Genomic DNA, 17,025 nt, shown 5'->3' with positions numbered 1-17,025 from the left:
GTTCAAACCCACCAGCCACTCCTCAGAAGGAAGGTTGGGCAATCTACTTCCATAGTGATACTGCCTCGGCAACCCAAGGAAGGGTCGCTATGAGTTGGGTCCTACTGGACAGCACATAACAACAACAACAACAACCAGATACTATGTCAAGCATTTCATTCCTATTTTCTCATTTAATCCCCTCAACAACCTTGTGAGATAGACAGAATTATATTCCCCATTTTAGAGATGAGTAAGCTAAGGCAAGTAGAAGTCAAGTAACTTGGGTGAGAAGTCAAGTAACTCACCCAAGGTCTCCCAGTTAATGAATGGCCAAGTTTGGGCTAAGCTAGATGTCTGCTTCTTGGGACTGCCTCAACCTCTCCCTGCTCCTGCCCCTCAGGGAAGGGTGCTTTACATTCTGTGTCACCGGTCTCATTTTTTCTCTCAGATCTAAGCTCCCTGAAAAACCAATATAAAACCAATATTTTATATCCAGCTTGAGTGTCTTTTTTTTTTTTTGCTTTCCCTGATAAAATTTCATGTATATTACTTAACCTAAGTAACATTATCTAATGTATATTCAATTTTATGCAAATATATTTTGTGAGTCCTTTGAGGTAGAGAGGGTACTGGGCACAGAGTCATTAGGGTCTTACCAGCACCAGGCCTAGCCAGCCCAGCCCCTCTTCCCCCTCTTTCCTGACCCCAGGGGCACCCACCTCCATGTCCTCTGGTCTCAGAAGGAGTGCCCCTCCCCAGCTGCTCCCAGCCAGAGTCCGTCCACCCCACCTGCTGTCCATGCCAAGAACAAATGGAAAACTCCCCAGGGCAGTGGCTAGAATGGGCAGGAGAAGAAGGAAGAGAAGAGGAGAGACAGTGGCGGCCCGCCCAGCAGCCCACACCTGCTTCCAATTCCTGTGCTCGGCATTCCTGTGGAGGAGCTCTCTGGGCTTCAGAGCCTGGGAGGGGAGGCTCTGGCTTGTCCCTTCCCCAGGTTCTGACCTAAGGCCTCTTTGCCACAGGCAGCTGGAGCAAGAAGGCCTCTTTGTCTGGGTTCAGGATTACCGGGTGAGATTGGGCCTGGATCCCTTTTCTCTTGCTTGTGGGCACCCCAGAAAACAGGCATTTCACTATCACCTGAAAATTCAGTATCACGGGGAGAACGCCAGAGTAGGAAGGGACTCAAGTGGGGAAGGTAAAGCTTGAGAGGCCCTTTCACCCAAATTTCAGGAGGCAATCCATCCTTCCCCTGCCAGTGGGGTTTTCCAACCATAACCCACTGCCTTCAAGTTGATTCCAACTCAGCATAGAGTAAGACTGCCCCACAGGATTTCCAAGACTGTAAATCTTTGTGGAAGCAGACTGCCTCATCTTTTTCCCACAGAGTGGCTGCCAGGTTCGAATCGCCAGCCTTTTGGTTAGCAGCTGAATGCTTTAACCACTGCACTACCAGGGCTCTTTTCCAACCCTAAAGATAATCCTTTTTCAAAAAAAAGGACTTTTGGAATCCATTCCAGGTTCTGCTTGACAATAAAGCCTGTGCTCACCCAGACAGATGACACCAGACCCTTGGTGAGGTGCAGGCGTGCTCAGGTACAGGTATCAGCCTTGAGCTGTGCATGGGGAATTCAGGGCCCCCAGACTGGTCCCTGCCCTCATCTGGGATGCAAAGTGGTCCAAGCCTACTTCCATCTTTCCCACTTCTTCAGCAACAGGCACCTGCTCTGTACCCAGACCTGGGCCAGAAACTGTGTGGCAGGCAGGGGCACCCACCCCTGGACCGAGGGGCTCTTGCATCTCAGGAGCAAATTCATCGATCCACCAAATATTTATTGAGTGGCTGCCTTACTGTGTTCTGGGCACTGTTCTGGAGCTGGGTATTTGTTAATGAAAAGAAGTCAAAATCCTTGACCTTGTGGGTCTTATCTTTTTATGTGTAACCCATGAACATTATAAATAAGCAAATAACAGAAGGAAAAAAAGAGAAAGATAAGGGGAATCAGGAGCATGGGCAGAAGGGAGGTTGCAATTTTTAAAAAGGGGGTCATTTTAAAAAGTGGGCCTCATTTGAGCAAAGACTTGAAGGAGATAAATGAGTGAGCCATGCAGCTATCTGTGGGAAGAGCAGCCCAGGCAGAGAATGGCTGGTGCAGAGGTCCTGGGGCAGGAAATGCCTGGCATTTTCAAGTATGTTCCTGTGTGGTTGGCACAAAGTAGGGGTAAGAGAGGGAGTAATAAAAGAGCAGGTCACAGAGGTCACAGGGCCCAGGTGGTGCACTGGGGAGTCACTGTAGGGTTTGAGCTGAGCAGTGACTACCATTTAAACAGGACCCTCTGGTTGCTGTGGTAGGAAGGGGCAGTGGGGAGGCAGCCAGGGAGACCGTGGGAAGGCTGTTACAAAGAGATAGGGTGGTAAGTCAGACTCAGGATAGATCTTGGAGACTGAGCTAATGGGATTTCCTGATGGATTGGATGTGAAGTGTGAGAGAAAGAGAGGGGTCAGGGATGACACAAAGGTCTATGGCATGTGCAGATGAAAGGATGAAGTTGCCATCAGCTGAAATGAAAAGACTGTGGGCAGAGTGGATTTTGTGAGAAAGATAAAAATTTCAGGTCATTGTGAAGGATTTGAGAGGGGCAGGAAAGGAGTCCCAGGGGGCTGGAGCATCAAGGCAGGCTTCCGGAGATGAGTGTTAGGGGCGCTAAGCAGGGCCTTTGAGAAGGGACTGGGGCTGAATTCACACTGTAGGAAGTGTGGGGTAGTGACAGAAAACTTGCTGAAAGAAGGTAGCTGACCTCCCCAAAGATAGCCCAGCCAGCTTCCTGGGCGGTTTGCTCTATTGAACAAATGCTCATGGGATCCCTCTCTGAGCCCTGCCCTGCAGCCCAGACATGAGGAGGGAGGCAGTCACTACCATTGGACTGTCTCAGACATGAGCTGCAAGATGGGCCCAGGGCCATGGGGGAGGGATGATCAGGACTGAAAGATGGACTTTGGAACCTAAAGACTGTCTTTTGAGTGTGTGTGTGTGTGTGTGTGTATGTGTGAAGGGATTCTAGGACAAGAGTATCAGAGTCAGAGACCAGGGGTAGAAAAGGTGGGAGTGTGTTGGGGAATTGCCAATGACTCTTAGAGTGAAGACATCTAGAAAGACAAGTTAAGGGCAGACCACAAAAGGCCTTAGCTGCCACCATGGGAAGGCTGAGCTTCATTCTGTAGATAACTCAAGGTTCTGGAAGCAGTTTTACAGCCACTGTAGCTCATTGGTCTGGGCTAGGATCACACCTTCATGATGGAACAAAGCGGATTCTGTAGGCCCCTTTGCCTGCCTACTCACCAAACTAGGTGTGGCACCCCTGGGGCGGCCCTGACAATCTAATGTCCTGATTATTAGATGATGATCGAGTGGGGAGGTAGGTGCTGCCAGCTCAGCCCCAGAGGCCCTCTGTGGCCGGTGCTTATTCCAGGCAGCACTCTGAAGTACTTTCCGCTTTCTCCTCACCTGGGGGCTCCTCTGGAGTCTGGCTTTGCTAGCCAAAACATCCCTCTCAGCACATACTTCACAACACATTGACCAATGCCTGCTGGCCTATGTTTATTCTCCAGCCCTGGACGCCAGAGATTAGGGCTATTTTGCATTCCATTTTCCATCATCTGCTTCTCGTGAGCAGGCGGCTTGGGAGGAAAGATTTTAAAGGAGACAAGATTTATTGAGCCCACAGGAAAGGGGAAGCCAAGAGGGAAACAGGTGATGTTGTGGGCAAGAGGCAGGAATGTAACCACAGGGCCCTCCTCCCTGAGCAGCCTCCTCCAACACCCGCTGAGCAGGCGGGAACAGATTTCTAATGAAGCAGGAAGGATTTAGGTCAGCTGATGGGAGATTTTCCTGACTGCTGATGTAGTATCTGAAAAGGTTGTAAGAGGGCTCAGGCTCTTGCCCAAGGCTGGGAAATGGACTAAATAGCTCTGAAAAAGTGTTTTAATCTCTATAATTATTTATTGCTCCATCAAACCTGTGCTCAGAGAACAGTTTATCCAGCTCCCCTATCATCCAGATGGGGAAAGTGAGCCTCGGAAAGGGGAGGGACCTACACAACAGGGAGGGTGGACAAGATGGCAAACTGGACTGCTGAAGTCTTAACCATAAGGAAGTGCCAGCGAGGTCCTACCAGGAAGAGGACGACAGATGCTGACCCAGGGTTCCTGTGATCTGGCCTGTGAGCCATTCTCAGCTCCAGCCCAGCCTGGGGCAGGAGGACAGGGTAGGCTTGTCCTGAGCACATTGGACCCCAAGAGTCAGTGAGGATGGTTTCCTGCTCAGGCCCTGGATCCCCTGCAGGGCAGCCTTCAGGCCAGAGTAGGAATGCAGAGCCCTGGTCCTTTCCACTCAGGAGTGTGTTTTCACTGTCCTGGAGGGCCTGAAATGGCCATCCAAGGCCAAAGGGGGCTCCCCCAGATCAATGGCTGCTTGTGGAGTGGCCTTGGGACCCAATGTTCTTGGACCCAGCCCCTCCCCAGAAAAGCAGCCAGGAATGACTCAGTGCCTAGGGGCACTGCAGCCTGAACCCCTATGTGCACGATCCCCATGGTCAGCATGTCCCTCCTGGGGCATGTACCAGGGGGCTGGGACAGGGCTCCAGGTTATGAGTGGGGTGAAATTAGACTGAATAAATGAAGATACTGAGGCCCAGAGGGGGGTCAGACTTACCAGGGGTCACAAAGATCTACAACATAGTAGACCAGGTTCCTATCTACTTCCTGGGAACAGAAGGCAGGATGCTAATGGTGGCCAGGGCCTCTCCCTGAGTACCCTGGGCAAGACCAACCACCTAGCCTTTGGATGGTCAGACCCATCCTTCATCCTACCCCTTTCTAGTAGAACTGGAGGCTTAGGAGAAGCTGAGTAAGATTGGAGGGGCCCCAGTGATTAGGGAGGGAACTAGATGTGTATATTCTCACTCAAGTACACAAGGGGACATGCACAAGGGGTTCATTCCAGCATGTGTATGGAGCAGGGAGTTGGAGACCACCCAGGGTCCATTGCCAGCAGTCTGGGTAGACTGGACATGGCCAATGTGAACTGTGGAATCCTAGTTAGCCATGATGAACAATGAAATAAATATATCTTCAACAATTACATCGACTTAAAAAAAAAAAAAAGAACAAGATTTATATGGCAATATTTCTATATTTAAAAACACTTCCACAAAAAGACCATTGCTGTCAAGTTGATTCCATTTCATGGGGACCCATGTGTGTCAGAGTAGAACAGGTTCCATGGGATTTTTTAGAAGGAGATCACCAGGCCTTTCTTCTGAGGGGCCTCTGGGTGGACTCAGACCTCCAACATTTCGGTTAGCAGCTGAGTGCTTAACCATCTGTGTACTAGGGACTCCCTAAAAACACATGTTGTTGTTGTTATGTGCTGTCAAGTCAGCCCCGACTCATGGCGACCCCTCCTTGGGTTTCCAAGACAGTATCACTACGGAAGTAGATTGCCTAACCTTCCTTCCGAGGAGTAGCTGGTGGGTTTGAACTGCCAGCCTTCTGGTTAGCAGTCAAGTGCCTTAGGCACTACGCTACCAGATGCACTGCCTACTTCATACAGATACACAAATGTTCAAGGACATGTCTGGGGGTCAGGAGTGAGGATCAAGGTAAAATTGTTTGAAATAAGTCAAGAGGGGAGTCTCATATAGACCAATGATAATGGGTAATTGGCTTGAAGTGAGGATTGTGTTGAATTCAGTTCTCTGCTTTTCTGAAAATGGGGAGGATCTGGAAGAAGTTTTCATTGGAACCTCCTTTACAGAGTTTCTAGTTGTAGGCCCAAGGGCTGGATGAATCTCTGTATACTGGAAAGGAAATTCAGCCCCTCCTCAAATGACATCTCTTTGTGACTGATGGCTGAAATCCCCTCATTGTTCCTCTACCTTTGGAGTCATCATTACCTTCTCTCCAGGATCTTTCTTTAAAATGCACACTTCAGATGGGGGTGATCACACTAGTCTGGACTTCAACCAACATTGGCCACCCCACAAGCCAAAAACAGCAAAATGACACCCCTGCCCTTACACCCCACAAGCCCCAACTGAAGCCTTCCCTCATCTCCCTCCCAATATCATACAACCTCTCCCCTCCACACCCAAGCCTGATGACAGTGATGAAGGAGGCAAGAACCCAATTCTGCAGGCCTGGAGGAATGCCCCCTGGGAGAGCAGGCTGGGAGAATATTCCTTCCTGGAAAAACATACCAGCCCAAGGAGGGGGCCGCTGTGCCCTGGGACCTCAGCAGGGGATCCCAAGCCTGGCCTGAACTCCCAGGGCGGCCCTCTTTTCCAGCAGCTTTCCAGAGCTGCTGCCTCCCGGACCAATAAGGGCATGACAGGCACAGAACACAGCAGGGAGGGTGTTGGGGTGGAGGTGGTTAGGGGGTCACAGGAGGCCCTGGTGATGGACAGAGATGATGGAACAAAGAAAATAATGGAATTATAGCAGGAGTGATTCCATTTATATGAAGTTTCAGAAGAGGCAAAGCTAACCCCTGGTGATTAAAAAGCAGATCACTGGCTGCCTGGGATAGTGAAAGGAGGAAGTGAGATTGACTGGGAAGGGCTGGGAGAGAACTTTCTGGGGTGATAGAAACAATCTGTAGCTTGATTGTGGTAGTAGTTAAATGAGTATATGCGTTTGTCCAAACTTAACAAGCCGTACCCCTAAAATCTATGAATTTGTGTATAGGTTATACCTCAAAAAAAGCTGATTTTTATCAAAAGAAGAATAATAGGAGGAGTCTTGGAAGGAAGTCAGGACCTAGGATCTCCTCCTGAGGCTGCCCCAACTCACTGTGTGGCCTTGGGCAAATTCATTGCCCTCTCTGAGCCCCTATTTCCTCCAGCACCTCCAAAGGCATGGGATATCCTAGTATCTTGGGGGGAACAGGGCATGGAGCACACATGTGGGTGATTAGAACAGTCATGTATCAAGCCACTAATCTTTAGAGCAGTTTGCCTGATAGAGGCAGAGGTCACTCACCTGGTCCTGAAATTTGTCAACTATAAAAGGAGAAATGGATCGTGCATGACCGGGTACAGGTCTCAGACCATGCCCAGCTGCCCCAGGCTGTCAGTCTCTCTTCTGACTCCCCACGTGGGGTACTATTCAAATGCCAAAAGCCTCTCCCTCCCCAGCATTGGCCATTGGTGCTTACAAAAAACCCAAAGGGTGATGTCAAAGCAACTCCTTTTAATTTTTTTTTTTTTTTCAAGTACAGAGCTTTAGCCCATCATCTGTGGACAAGCAGCAGTGAATCTGAGGCTCAGAGTTCTTGATAGGTACCGGGCCTCAGTGTAGAGCTAGGATCAGAGCCCAGTATGTAGCCAAGTTATAGCCCAGTGTGTGACCAGAGTTTAAGCTCAGTGTGTAACCAGGAACAGGGTTCAGTGTGTGACAGGGTCAGGGCTCAGTATGTGACCAGAGTTTGGGCTCTGTGTATGAGCAGAGTCAGGGCTCAGTGTGTGACCAAGGTCAGGATTTAATGTGTGACCAGAGTTTGGGCTCAGTGTGTGAGCAGGGTCAGAGTTCACTCTATAAGCAGGCTCATGGCTCAGTCAGAGGCCAGAAGCACAGGCCCTCATGGCCCTGAGAATCCCTGGCCTCTTACTCTTCTGGCTCTTCCAACTTCCCTGAACTGTACAGCCAGCTCATGGAATGGCCTAGAGAGGCAGGGTTGGGCCAGAAAAGCTTGTGGAGCCATCTGTGCAGTGTTTATTGAAACCGGGCCTAGGAGGGGAGACAGGCTGTCTGGTGCTGAATGCTGGGTCCCAGGAGGTTTCAGGCCCAGCTGACCCTTCCCTCAGCATGTTGCTGAGAAAAAGTCACTTTGATAATGGTAAATGGGATGTGTCCCTCTTCCTCACCCCTCCCCAGAGGCTGCCCAGGACTGAGGGTGAGAACTAACTCCCAGCTTGGCACCAAGGTGGCCTCTTTCTTTGAGGGCCTGAGGGCCCCCTGGGAAATGACTGCAGGCATTCCTGGGGGTTTGGGTAATAGGGCCTAAGCTTGCCAAGGCAGCCCCCATCAGCCAGGAACCACCTCATCCTCACCCACCCTGTACTCCAAGCTGCCACTTCATTCCAAGTAGGTGAGATCATGCTGGCTGCCTGGACTAGGCCCCCAAGTGAGGCCCAGGCCCCAGGGGAAACAAGGATGGAGTCTGGGGGCTCAAGGTATGTGGCATGAGGGGCCAGCTGGAGGTGCAGGGAGATGCCTCCATCAAAGCCTTCAACAACAGAGTTCACTTCCTCTGCCTTATCTCTGAACTTAATACTGACAAGATGGTTTTGGCAGCAAGGGGAGGGGGCTAAAGGAGGGGGTTGGAAGAGTATGCAAATGACTCAAACCCCCCCCAAACCCCACCCCATTGCTTGCCCTCCCCTCTGCCTCCCAAAAGCAGAGCACTTGGAAAAAGTTAAGAGGAACTTACAACCTACCCTGTCATTTATCTACCAGAATCCTTGAGGCCTGAGAAGGGAAACCCTGTCCCCTTTCAAGTCAGTGGCTGAGCTGGGATGGAGTCAGGACTCTGGAGTCTCCCCTGCCCACCTGCTGGGCCACTATGCCCCATCACTCCCAATGTTAAGACCAGTGTGCCTCTATTCCAGTGCAGGAATGGGTCTGGACACCTGAGTTTGGTTCCTGCTTATTCCTAATTACTTGGACCAACTCTTTTGTGGATAGTGGTATGGGAGACAGGGTGGACAGACCCCCAGCTCTGACATAGCCCAGGGAATAAATGTCCACAAGGGCTGCAACAGTCTCCAGACCTTCCTAGGGCACTTAACTTGGCCAGGCCTCCCTCAGGTCAGGGGCAGATGATGAAGATGGGGGAAAGGGTGTCAGGTTTAGGGGGCCAATGGCAGAAAGTGTGGAGGAAGGTCCATGCCAAGAAGAGAGGAGCCCTGACACAGTCGGTGGGGCTGGGTGCCCAGCTGAGGATCCTGCGCTGTCAGCAGCCTGCTTAGGGAAGTATTTTCCTTCCAGCCCCTCCCTTCCTGCCCACTCCAACTTTTGCCAACCAAAATTCACCTGGCTCTGTCCATGAGCCTTCTGCAGCCCATCCCAGGCTATCCTGGGACAGAACCCAGGACTCTCTTAGTGGTTCATGAACCTGCCAGGGGTGAGAGGAACAGAGAGCATCTCTGGCTGGTGGTCAGAGGCTGGGGAATAAAGGACAGGGAGGGGAATGTCTGTCAGGAACTTGGTTCACTCAGTCCTACCTCCAGGCCATTGTTCATGCTATTCCCCCTGCTGAAAATAACCCGTCCTCACTCTGGCTCTCTAAAGTCTGCCCAGTCTCCTAGATCTTGCTCCTGTCCCAGCTCTTCCAGGAGGTCTCAGTGACTTCCCCATCACTGGGGAAGGTCTGATGTCATCCAGCCACACCTGACCCCAGTAGTGAGTGCCCAAAGGGAATGGTCCAAATTACGCACTGGGTTCAGGGTGGGGCTGGGCTTTCTAGAGATGGTGACAGCCTGCATAGAAGAAGAATGGCAAAAGACATTGGGAGTTGGGAGATGGCCTGGGCATTAGCATTGGCCAGTCTAACCCCTTCCAATGCCATGTTCTTCTTCCCTCTCTCCCACTCCTCACTCCAGGCCTCCCTGACTTGGTCCCAGACCCAAACTACGTGCAAGCGTCCACATATGTCCAGAGAGCCCACCTGTATTCCCTGCGCTGTGCTGCGGAGGAGAAGTGTCTGGCCAGGTAAGGGACTGAGGATGAAGCATAGAGCATTGAGACAGACCCCCAAGAGTCACCCAGAACCAATGCTCATGTCAGCCAGGATGCTCACAAGCTATATGACCTTGGCCAAATGCCTGAGGCTCTCAAGACCTTGACCCCATCATCTATGATCCTTGCCTGTCTCAAGGGAGTCAGGAAGGGAATGAGCAGTTATAGAGCACTTTCTGTATATGTCACTATGCAAGGAATTTTATTTTTGCTATGATATTTAATCTTCATACCAGCCATAAAGGTGTATCACTCCCATTTACAGGAAGAGGAAACAGGAGTGGTAGAGGGAGTTGGAACCTTTCAGATCACAGATCCCTAACAAGAAGGTTGCTCATGAGGAGCCTAGGTATCTAGTACTTACATAAGGACCCAGAGAAGTCCTGTAGGATGGACGAGCTTTCAGGATAGAGGGCAAGATTATGGAGGTATTTCCACAGAGAACAGTTGTGGCTTTGGCCCAGGCTGGCCCAGGCTATCTTTGCCTAGGTCACAGCAGGGGCAGTAGGCATAAGTGACAAAGAGGCCTAGTTATATGCTGCACCAGAGGAGAAGGAGACCAGTTTACACAAATCCAGAGATTAAACACAGCCTACTCTCCATTATTTGTGATTCTGCCTCCTGTAGAGCTTGCTTCTAAATTTATTAGCAGTTACTATTTCTGCTCAAATGTATGTGCTTTGGGGACATCTCCCTGTGCTAAAAGAGGTGGTTAAAGAGGACATTTGCATCCTTCTTTTGTTGATAACTCTTTAGGTGGAAAGCACCTATTTTTCTTAATTACTTCTTTTTTTGTGACATCCACGATCTGTTTACTTTTATTTTTCAGTATCTGGGAAGCTCTTTAGAATCCCAGCATTTTCTCATTTATAGAATCTCTAGTCCAAAGCCACTCTGAGTGAGCTTATCACAGTCTGTTCATTACCTGTGTGTAGCAAGATAAGGAACTTGCACCAGAGAGTAACTCAACTCACTGGTTCCTTCATTGAAAAAGTCTTGCTTTAAAAAGGAAAAAAAAAAAAATCAGTTAAACTGAAGAGTGTGATTAGTGATGGAGTTGATTTATATTCTGGTGCAAGTTTCTTCTCTCCTCACAAACTGGCAACTTTGAGAAGCATTCAGTCTACCTGCCCGCTCAGGTCTTATCTCAGTTGTCGTTGGCAAGAGAGCATAATGTTCCTGCCTATAATTCTTCCAGCAATGAGGAGCTTACAGCCTCAATGGCAGCCTATCCAGTTTTGAGGAGCTTGAGACAAAGCCAAACTATCACTACATTTTCGTGGAACATCCTTTGTGCCCTGACATGACCCTCTAGATGGGATGAGGAGGAGGAAGTCTAGGCTCTACCCTGGGGGATCTCCTGGTCTGGCTGGAGAGAGTCGCTCCTCAGTCATGCCCTGATGACAAAACCGAACAACGTGGAGTGATATAAGAGCCAAAATGAGGGGCTCACAGGCTGGGTCTGGGATGTGAGAGGAGGGGGAGGTAGACGAGGGCTGAGGCATTCGAGGAGGTTGGGCACAGGACTGCAGACTTAGAAAACCCACAGAACTGGAGCCCTGAAGCAGGAAGGCCCTCCAAGATCATCTAAAATGTGGTCAATGAATGGATGCCAGTTTGCACACTGCTCACAGAACCCAGAGAAGGAAAGGGACGTGCTCCAAGTCTCACCACGAGTTTGTGGCAAAGCTGGGCCTAGAACCTAGATCCGGATGGTTTCCCACGGTGTGCTTAGTTGAACAGAAGGGTAGGATTTAAATGAACAGAGGGAAGGAGGATGTTTTGTTCCAACCAGACACAGACAGATTCCAGGCCTCCCCCAGACAAGGCTGAGGGCCTTTCATTCTGGCAGACAGAAGTCTGAGCCGCCTGTTGTCCAGACATCCTTTCAGAGAGCAGGCTAATCCCCATGGCTGGCCACCTCCTTCCTCTGGCCTTAGGACCCAGACCTTAATGAGTGTCAGGGAAGTGCTTCTGAGCCAGAGAGGAGGCTTGAGGCTTCGTCTAGCCCCCCTGTTGGCACACCCATGTGTATGTGTCCCCTCTCTGTTTCTCCTCATTCCCATTTCTTCCCTTCACCCCTTCTTACAACACACATCCCATTTGGACATTTGAGGTCAGCAAGTGAATGTAAGTAGGCAGTCTGCCCCAGACCCATGCTCCCTGAGTGGAAAAGCACAGGTTGCTGGCCCTGAGCACACAGTGTTAAGGAAAGGCAGCCCAGTTCCATTCAGCCAAGTGCAGGGCATATGTGGTGTTAGGGTGTGCTGAAGGCAGCACAGTTGGACCTCCCAAGCAATCAAAAATCCCATAAAGGGGACAATCAGGGTATACTTCCTGGAGGAGGGTGACCTGAATTGGGTCTAGGAGGTTGAGTGAGTTTTGGAGTTCCAGGTAGAGCAACCTGCATGGGCAGAAGTATAGATCAGGAAAAGAGCCAAGCCTATTTGAGGGCCCATGTGTAAAGCTGGAGCCCAGGACATGTGGGGACCAGGAAGTGAAGAGGCTTTGACATGGAGGAGCTCATGACTGATTTGTATGCCCACATACTCAAGATATGACATACATTAGTCATAAATAGGGTTCTGTCTACAGGAGGGAAGATTTATCAGACTCTCCAGGATAGGGCTATTTTTAAAAAGCTCTCCAAAGACTTTCATATGTCTACTCCCCACCTCAAAGGGGCTGTCCCTAGTGAGAGTCACTTGCAGGTATCAGGGGCCCCCAGAGGGTCACCCCAGGTCCACCTGCTTTAGGAAGACTCCATGGTGGAGGTCAAAAAGGAGGGGTTGGCCAGACCACTGGGGATCAAGAGAAATGGGGAGAGATCTGATGGAGAGACCCCTCAACCACAGTGGAGGGGTCAGATATGAGACTTGATTTGGGGGCAGGATCAAAGGCCAAGAGTCTAAGGGTGAGGGCTGATGCAACCCATTCTACATCCTAATGTTACTCACTCATCTCCCCACCTGTTCCTACAGCACAGCCTATGCCCCTGAGGCCACTGACTATGATGTGCGGGTACTGCTACGCTTCCCCCAGCGTGTCAAGAACCAGGGCACAGCGGACTTCCTCCCTAACCGGCCTCGGCACACCTGGGAGTGGCACAGTTGCCACCAGTGAGTAGGGGTAAGGGGGCAGCCAGCCTCCTTCCCACTCTTCCTCTGGGTGGAAGGCCTTGATACCTGCTTCTTTCCCCAGTTAGAGCTCCAGGAAATGCAGATGCTGTTTGAAGACTCCAGTGAGGTGTTCTCTGCCAAGGGCACATCACCAGTGCAGGAGTTTCTGAGAGAAATCTTCTAAAAACACTGGGCTGGAAAATGGGACATGGGTGGATCTGTTTTGATAGGGGAGGGAAATGTCTGGAATATAGGACATTGCCCAAGGAAGGCCAGCACAGGTTGTTGTTGCTGTTGTTGTTAGGTGCCATTGAGTCGGCTCTGACTCACAGCGACCCTATGTACAACAGAATGAAACACTGCCTGGTCCTGTGCCAGCCTCAGTATAGGTTTGTTGTTGTTGTTGTTGTTGTTTGCCGTCGAGTCGGCCCCGACTCATAGCGACCCCTCCTTGGGTTTCCGAGGCAGTATCACTATGGAAGTAGGATTGCCCAACCTTCCTTCCGAGGAGTGGCTGGTGGGTTTGAACCGCCAGCCGTCTGGTTAGCAGGCAAGTGTCTTAGCCACTATGCTACCAGAGCTCCCTCAGTATAGGTAGGGAACCCAAAAAGGAAGTGAGGAGACCTGAAGAAGAGTTCTCCTAGGGTGGCCTGGCTAGGTAGGGAGCACAGAAGTGCCACCCTGTGGGATACAGTAGACAGAAGAGTCCAGGTGGGTCGGGAGGCTGTGTCACAGCAGGGCCACTTAGGCCCATCTCAGGGTGGGACAGTATGAGAGGCCCATGGTGACTGGGCCCACGTCTCTCTCCTCCTCCTCCGCTGCCCCAGACATTACCACAGCATGGATGAGTTCAGCCACTATGACCTACTGGATGCAGCCACGGGCAAGAAGGTAGCTGAAGGTCACAAGGCCAGCTTCTGCCTGGAGGACAGCACCTGTGACTTCGGCAACCTCAAGCGTTACGCGTGCACTTCTCATACCCAGGTTGGGCTACAGATGTGGAGCAAGGGGCACAGGAGCAGTGGGAGTTAAGCCCAGACTTGGGGGAGGAGAGCAATGCCTGGCCTGAGCCCAGCTGAAGACAGGCTACTACTACCAAGGTTCCTGTCCATTCTGGTCGAGTGAAGGTCCTCTCACCAGCCCTCATGACATCACAGGGCCCTGGCAGGATTGTCCTCTTCTACTTAGGCCCTTCCTATGCATCCTGCCCTGTTATGGAAAAAAAGAACTTTCTAACAAAGTCTGGATGGCATGATGTTCTATCTGCCCACTTATCCACCCAAATCTGTCTTTCTATCAGTCCATCCATCCATAAAATGTCTGTCCATCTATCCTATCTCTCCTTATCCATTCTCTATCCATCTATCCCAAGCATCCTTCTCTCCTTCATTTTATCCCTCCCATCTCTTTTTCTCTCTTCTCCCCCATCCATCCATCCAGTGGGCCTAGGAAGGTGGCAGGACCCACAGGCTACACTGGTGCAGAGGAAGGAGGATGCAGAATGGGAAGCATGGGCATGGGGCAGCTCTTGGGGATAAGCAGTACTCCAGCCTCACCTTCTGTGCCTTTTCCCAGGGCCTGAGCCCAGGCTGCTATGACACCTACAATGCGGACATCGACTGCCAGTGGATTGACATAACTGATGTGCAGCCTGGGAATTACATCCTCAAGGTGGGTCCCCTGGGCTGGGGCAATTCCTTCAACCAGACGGACGTGCTCAATGGCCCCCCAATTCTGAAATATGCTTCAAATTCTGGGCAAGTTTCCTCATTCCAGCTGCCGAACAGAGGTGCTATGCTTGGGCAGCACAAGGGTTACCCTTCCTAAGTGAAGGTCTTCACCTCAGGCAGGCAAAGCCTCTCTTTCCATAAAGGCACCAAGGAACTTTTGGCCCAAGTTGTTGATGGTAGAGGAGGTGGAGACCCTAAATGATAGGGGAACAGATTGCAAGGGAGGACTTGCAAAGTCCATGTGGTCCATCCCCCTGTCTCCAGACAAGACAGGGTTTGCCATCTGGGAGAGATCATGACCCTCCTCTGAGGGGAACCCTTAGTTCTTCACAGTGACACTTATAAAGCTGAAGACTTCTGTGGCCAAGAGTCCATCTAGTCTGCATCCCTTTTGCTCCAGTTTATGCTCAGGACACTGCCTTCACTTGGTTGGGGAATAGGTAGAAAAGCATGTTTAGGACACACAGCCCAACCTAGCCCAAGTCTGTGCAGGTGCCAGTCATCATGCCTCATCTGGGAAAGCCACATCGCAGCCTCCTCAGTGCAGGTGTGAAATGAAAGTGGTGATCGTTCTACCAGTTTCCTTGGACCCACTCCACATACCAGAAGTTCAGGACAGAAAGCGCAGGGAAGATGGGCATAAAACACAGGCTGCTGGGAGGCTGCATTACATTCAAAACAAGGATTTGCAAGGACCAGGAATCAACTGTGCAGCTCATCCTGAGCCCTTCTCCACAGACTCATGTAACCTCTACCTGGCTTCATCAGGGCCTGGGGTTGTCAGGTGTATTCACCTAGCCCTCAAACATGTATGAAGGCCCTCTGAATTCTAGACACTGGGACTATAAACTAAGTCATTAATATACGGGACTTAAAAAACACTCCTCACTTACCGACTGTTCGTTATCTGACATTTTGCATTTAGGACAGTAGTAAAAAAAAATCTACTATCTGAATGTTTTGTACATTAATGATGTACGTCTGGCAGAATGAATGCCAAGGTACAAGGTGATAGTAATTCTGTCTGTGATGGTTAAGGTTATGTGTCCCCTTGGCTCGGCCATGATTCTCAGTAGTTTGGAAGTTATGTAACAATGTAGTCATCCTCCATTTTGTGATCTGATGTGGTCATCCTCCATTTTCACATAATGTCGATTTTCACATAACGACCTGGTCTTTGGAACCTAACCTGTGGATAAGTGAGGAGTGGGTATAATGTAATTGCAACTATTCTTAAATGTTCTGCAAATAGCACTGGTTGCTAGCCCATTGAGGCCACACTACAACTAGGCCAACATTTAAAAGGTCTCCTAGTGTCCTCTAGTACTTTCCTAGGCTGTAACAAACTACCACAAATTGGGTGGCTTAAAACAACAGAAATTTATTCCTCACAGTTTAGGAGGCTAGAAGTCTAAAATTAAGGTGTCAGTAGTGTTGGTTCCCTCTGGAGGTTCTGAGGGAGAAACTATCCCATTCTCCTCTCTTATCTTCTGGTGGTGGCCAGCAATCTGTGACATTCCTTGGCTTGTAGACACATCAGGCTCTCCCTATTTCTTCAGATGGCCTTCTTCTCTAGGTATCTGTCTGTGTCCTCTCCTTTTCTTATAAGTGTTCACCCTAAATACAGGATGATTTCATCTTAAGATCCTGAACTAATTATATCTGCACAAACCCTCTTTCCAGTTAAGATCACATTTTGAAGTTCTGAGTAGACATGAATTTTGAGGGATACCATCTAACCCATTACATGTTCTAATAGCTCCTTTCAGATAAAATTCACAGGCAGAGCTTGGGCCCATCATTTCAATGAGTGTCAGGGATGCTCTGGGTTCCAAGGGAGAACATGCCATCTAGCATTGGACAGGCCCTCAATGGGCTGTACAGATGAGGTTCCTGGTGAACTGGTGGTAATCTCAGAGTTGGGCAAGCAAGGCATTGAATCTCTGCTCGGTCCCTCACTCACAACTGTCCTCTAGGACAGTAGCCACCCTCTCTGATCCTGAGTGCCCAGGGCAGGCCCCCCGGCACAGGATTTGGCTCTGTGGAAGCCTCAGCTCTTCAGTGAGGATGCCCTGATGATATTTTTACTACATACTGTCTCTTCTTTCCTCTCTCTGTCTCTCTGCATCTCTCCATGTCTCTCTTGTTGTACATCTCTATCCCATGTATGACATTAAGAACATCATCCATGAAGAAAGCAAGGGGTCATTAAAAAGATAGGAAAGGAAGAAAAGACCAAAATGGATGTCAGAAGAGCCTCTGAAACTTGCCCTTGAATGGAGAGTAACTAAGGCAAATGGGCAACGTGGTATCAGGATTGGAGGAAGAATCATTAACAACCTGAGATATGCAGACGATACAACTTTGCTTGCTGAAAGTGAGGATGACTTAAGGCACCTAC

The 17,025-nt window shown here is 50.0% G+C and overlaps 1 protein-coding gene across 1 annotated transcript in view; it reads left to right on the top strand.

Moving 5' to 3' along the window:
* The window catches only part of LOXL1 (lysyl oxidase like 1), a 29,315-nt gene that overhangs the window by 8,130 nt on the left and 4,160 nt on the right, over positions 1-17,025 (top strand). The window contains exons 2-5 of the mRNA XM_007948982.1: positions 9,640-9,748; positions 12,757-12,894; positions 13,722-13,878; positions 14,470-14,565. Coding sequence (XP_007947173.1) covers positions 9,640-9,748; positions 12,757-12,894; positions 13,722-13,878; positions 14,470-14,565 — 500 coding nt within the window. The remainder of the gene's footprint in view (positions 1-9,639; positions 9,749-12,756; positions 12,895-13,721; positions 13,879-14,469; positions 14,566-17,025) is intronic.

Source organism: Orycteropus afer, unplaced genomic scaffold (assembly GCF_000298275.1).
Source record: "Orycteropus afer afer isolate SDZICR_OR568_19922 unplaced genomic scaffold, OryAfe1.0 scaffold00233, whole genome shotgun sequence".
NCBI classification, from domain to species: Eukaryota; Metazoa; Chordata; class Mammalia; order Tubulidentata; family Orycteropodidae; genus Orycteropus; species Orycteropus afer.
Note: the sequence above shows the minus strand (reverse complement) of the source record. Positions and strands in the feature narration are given on the sequence as shown.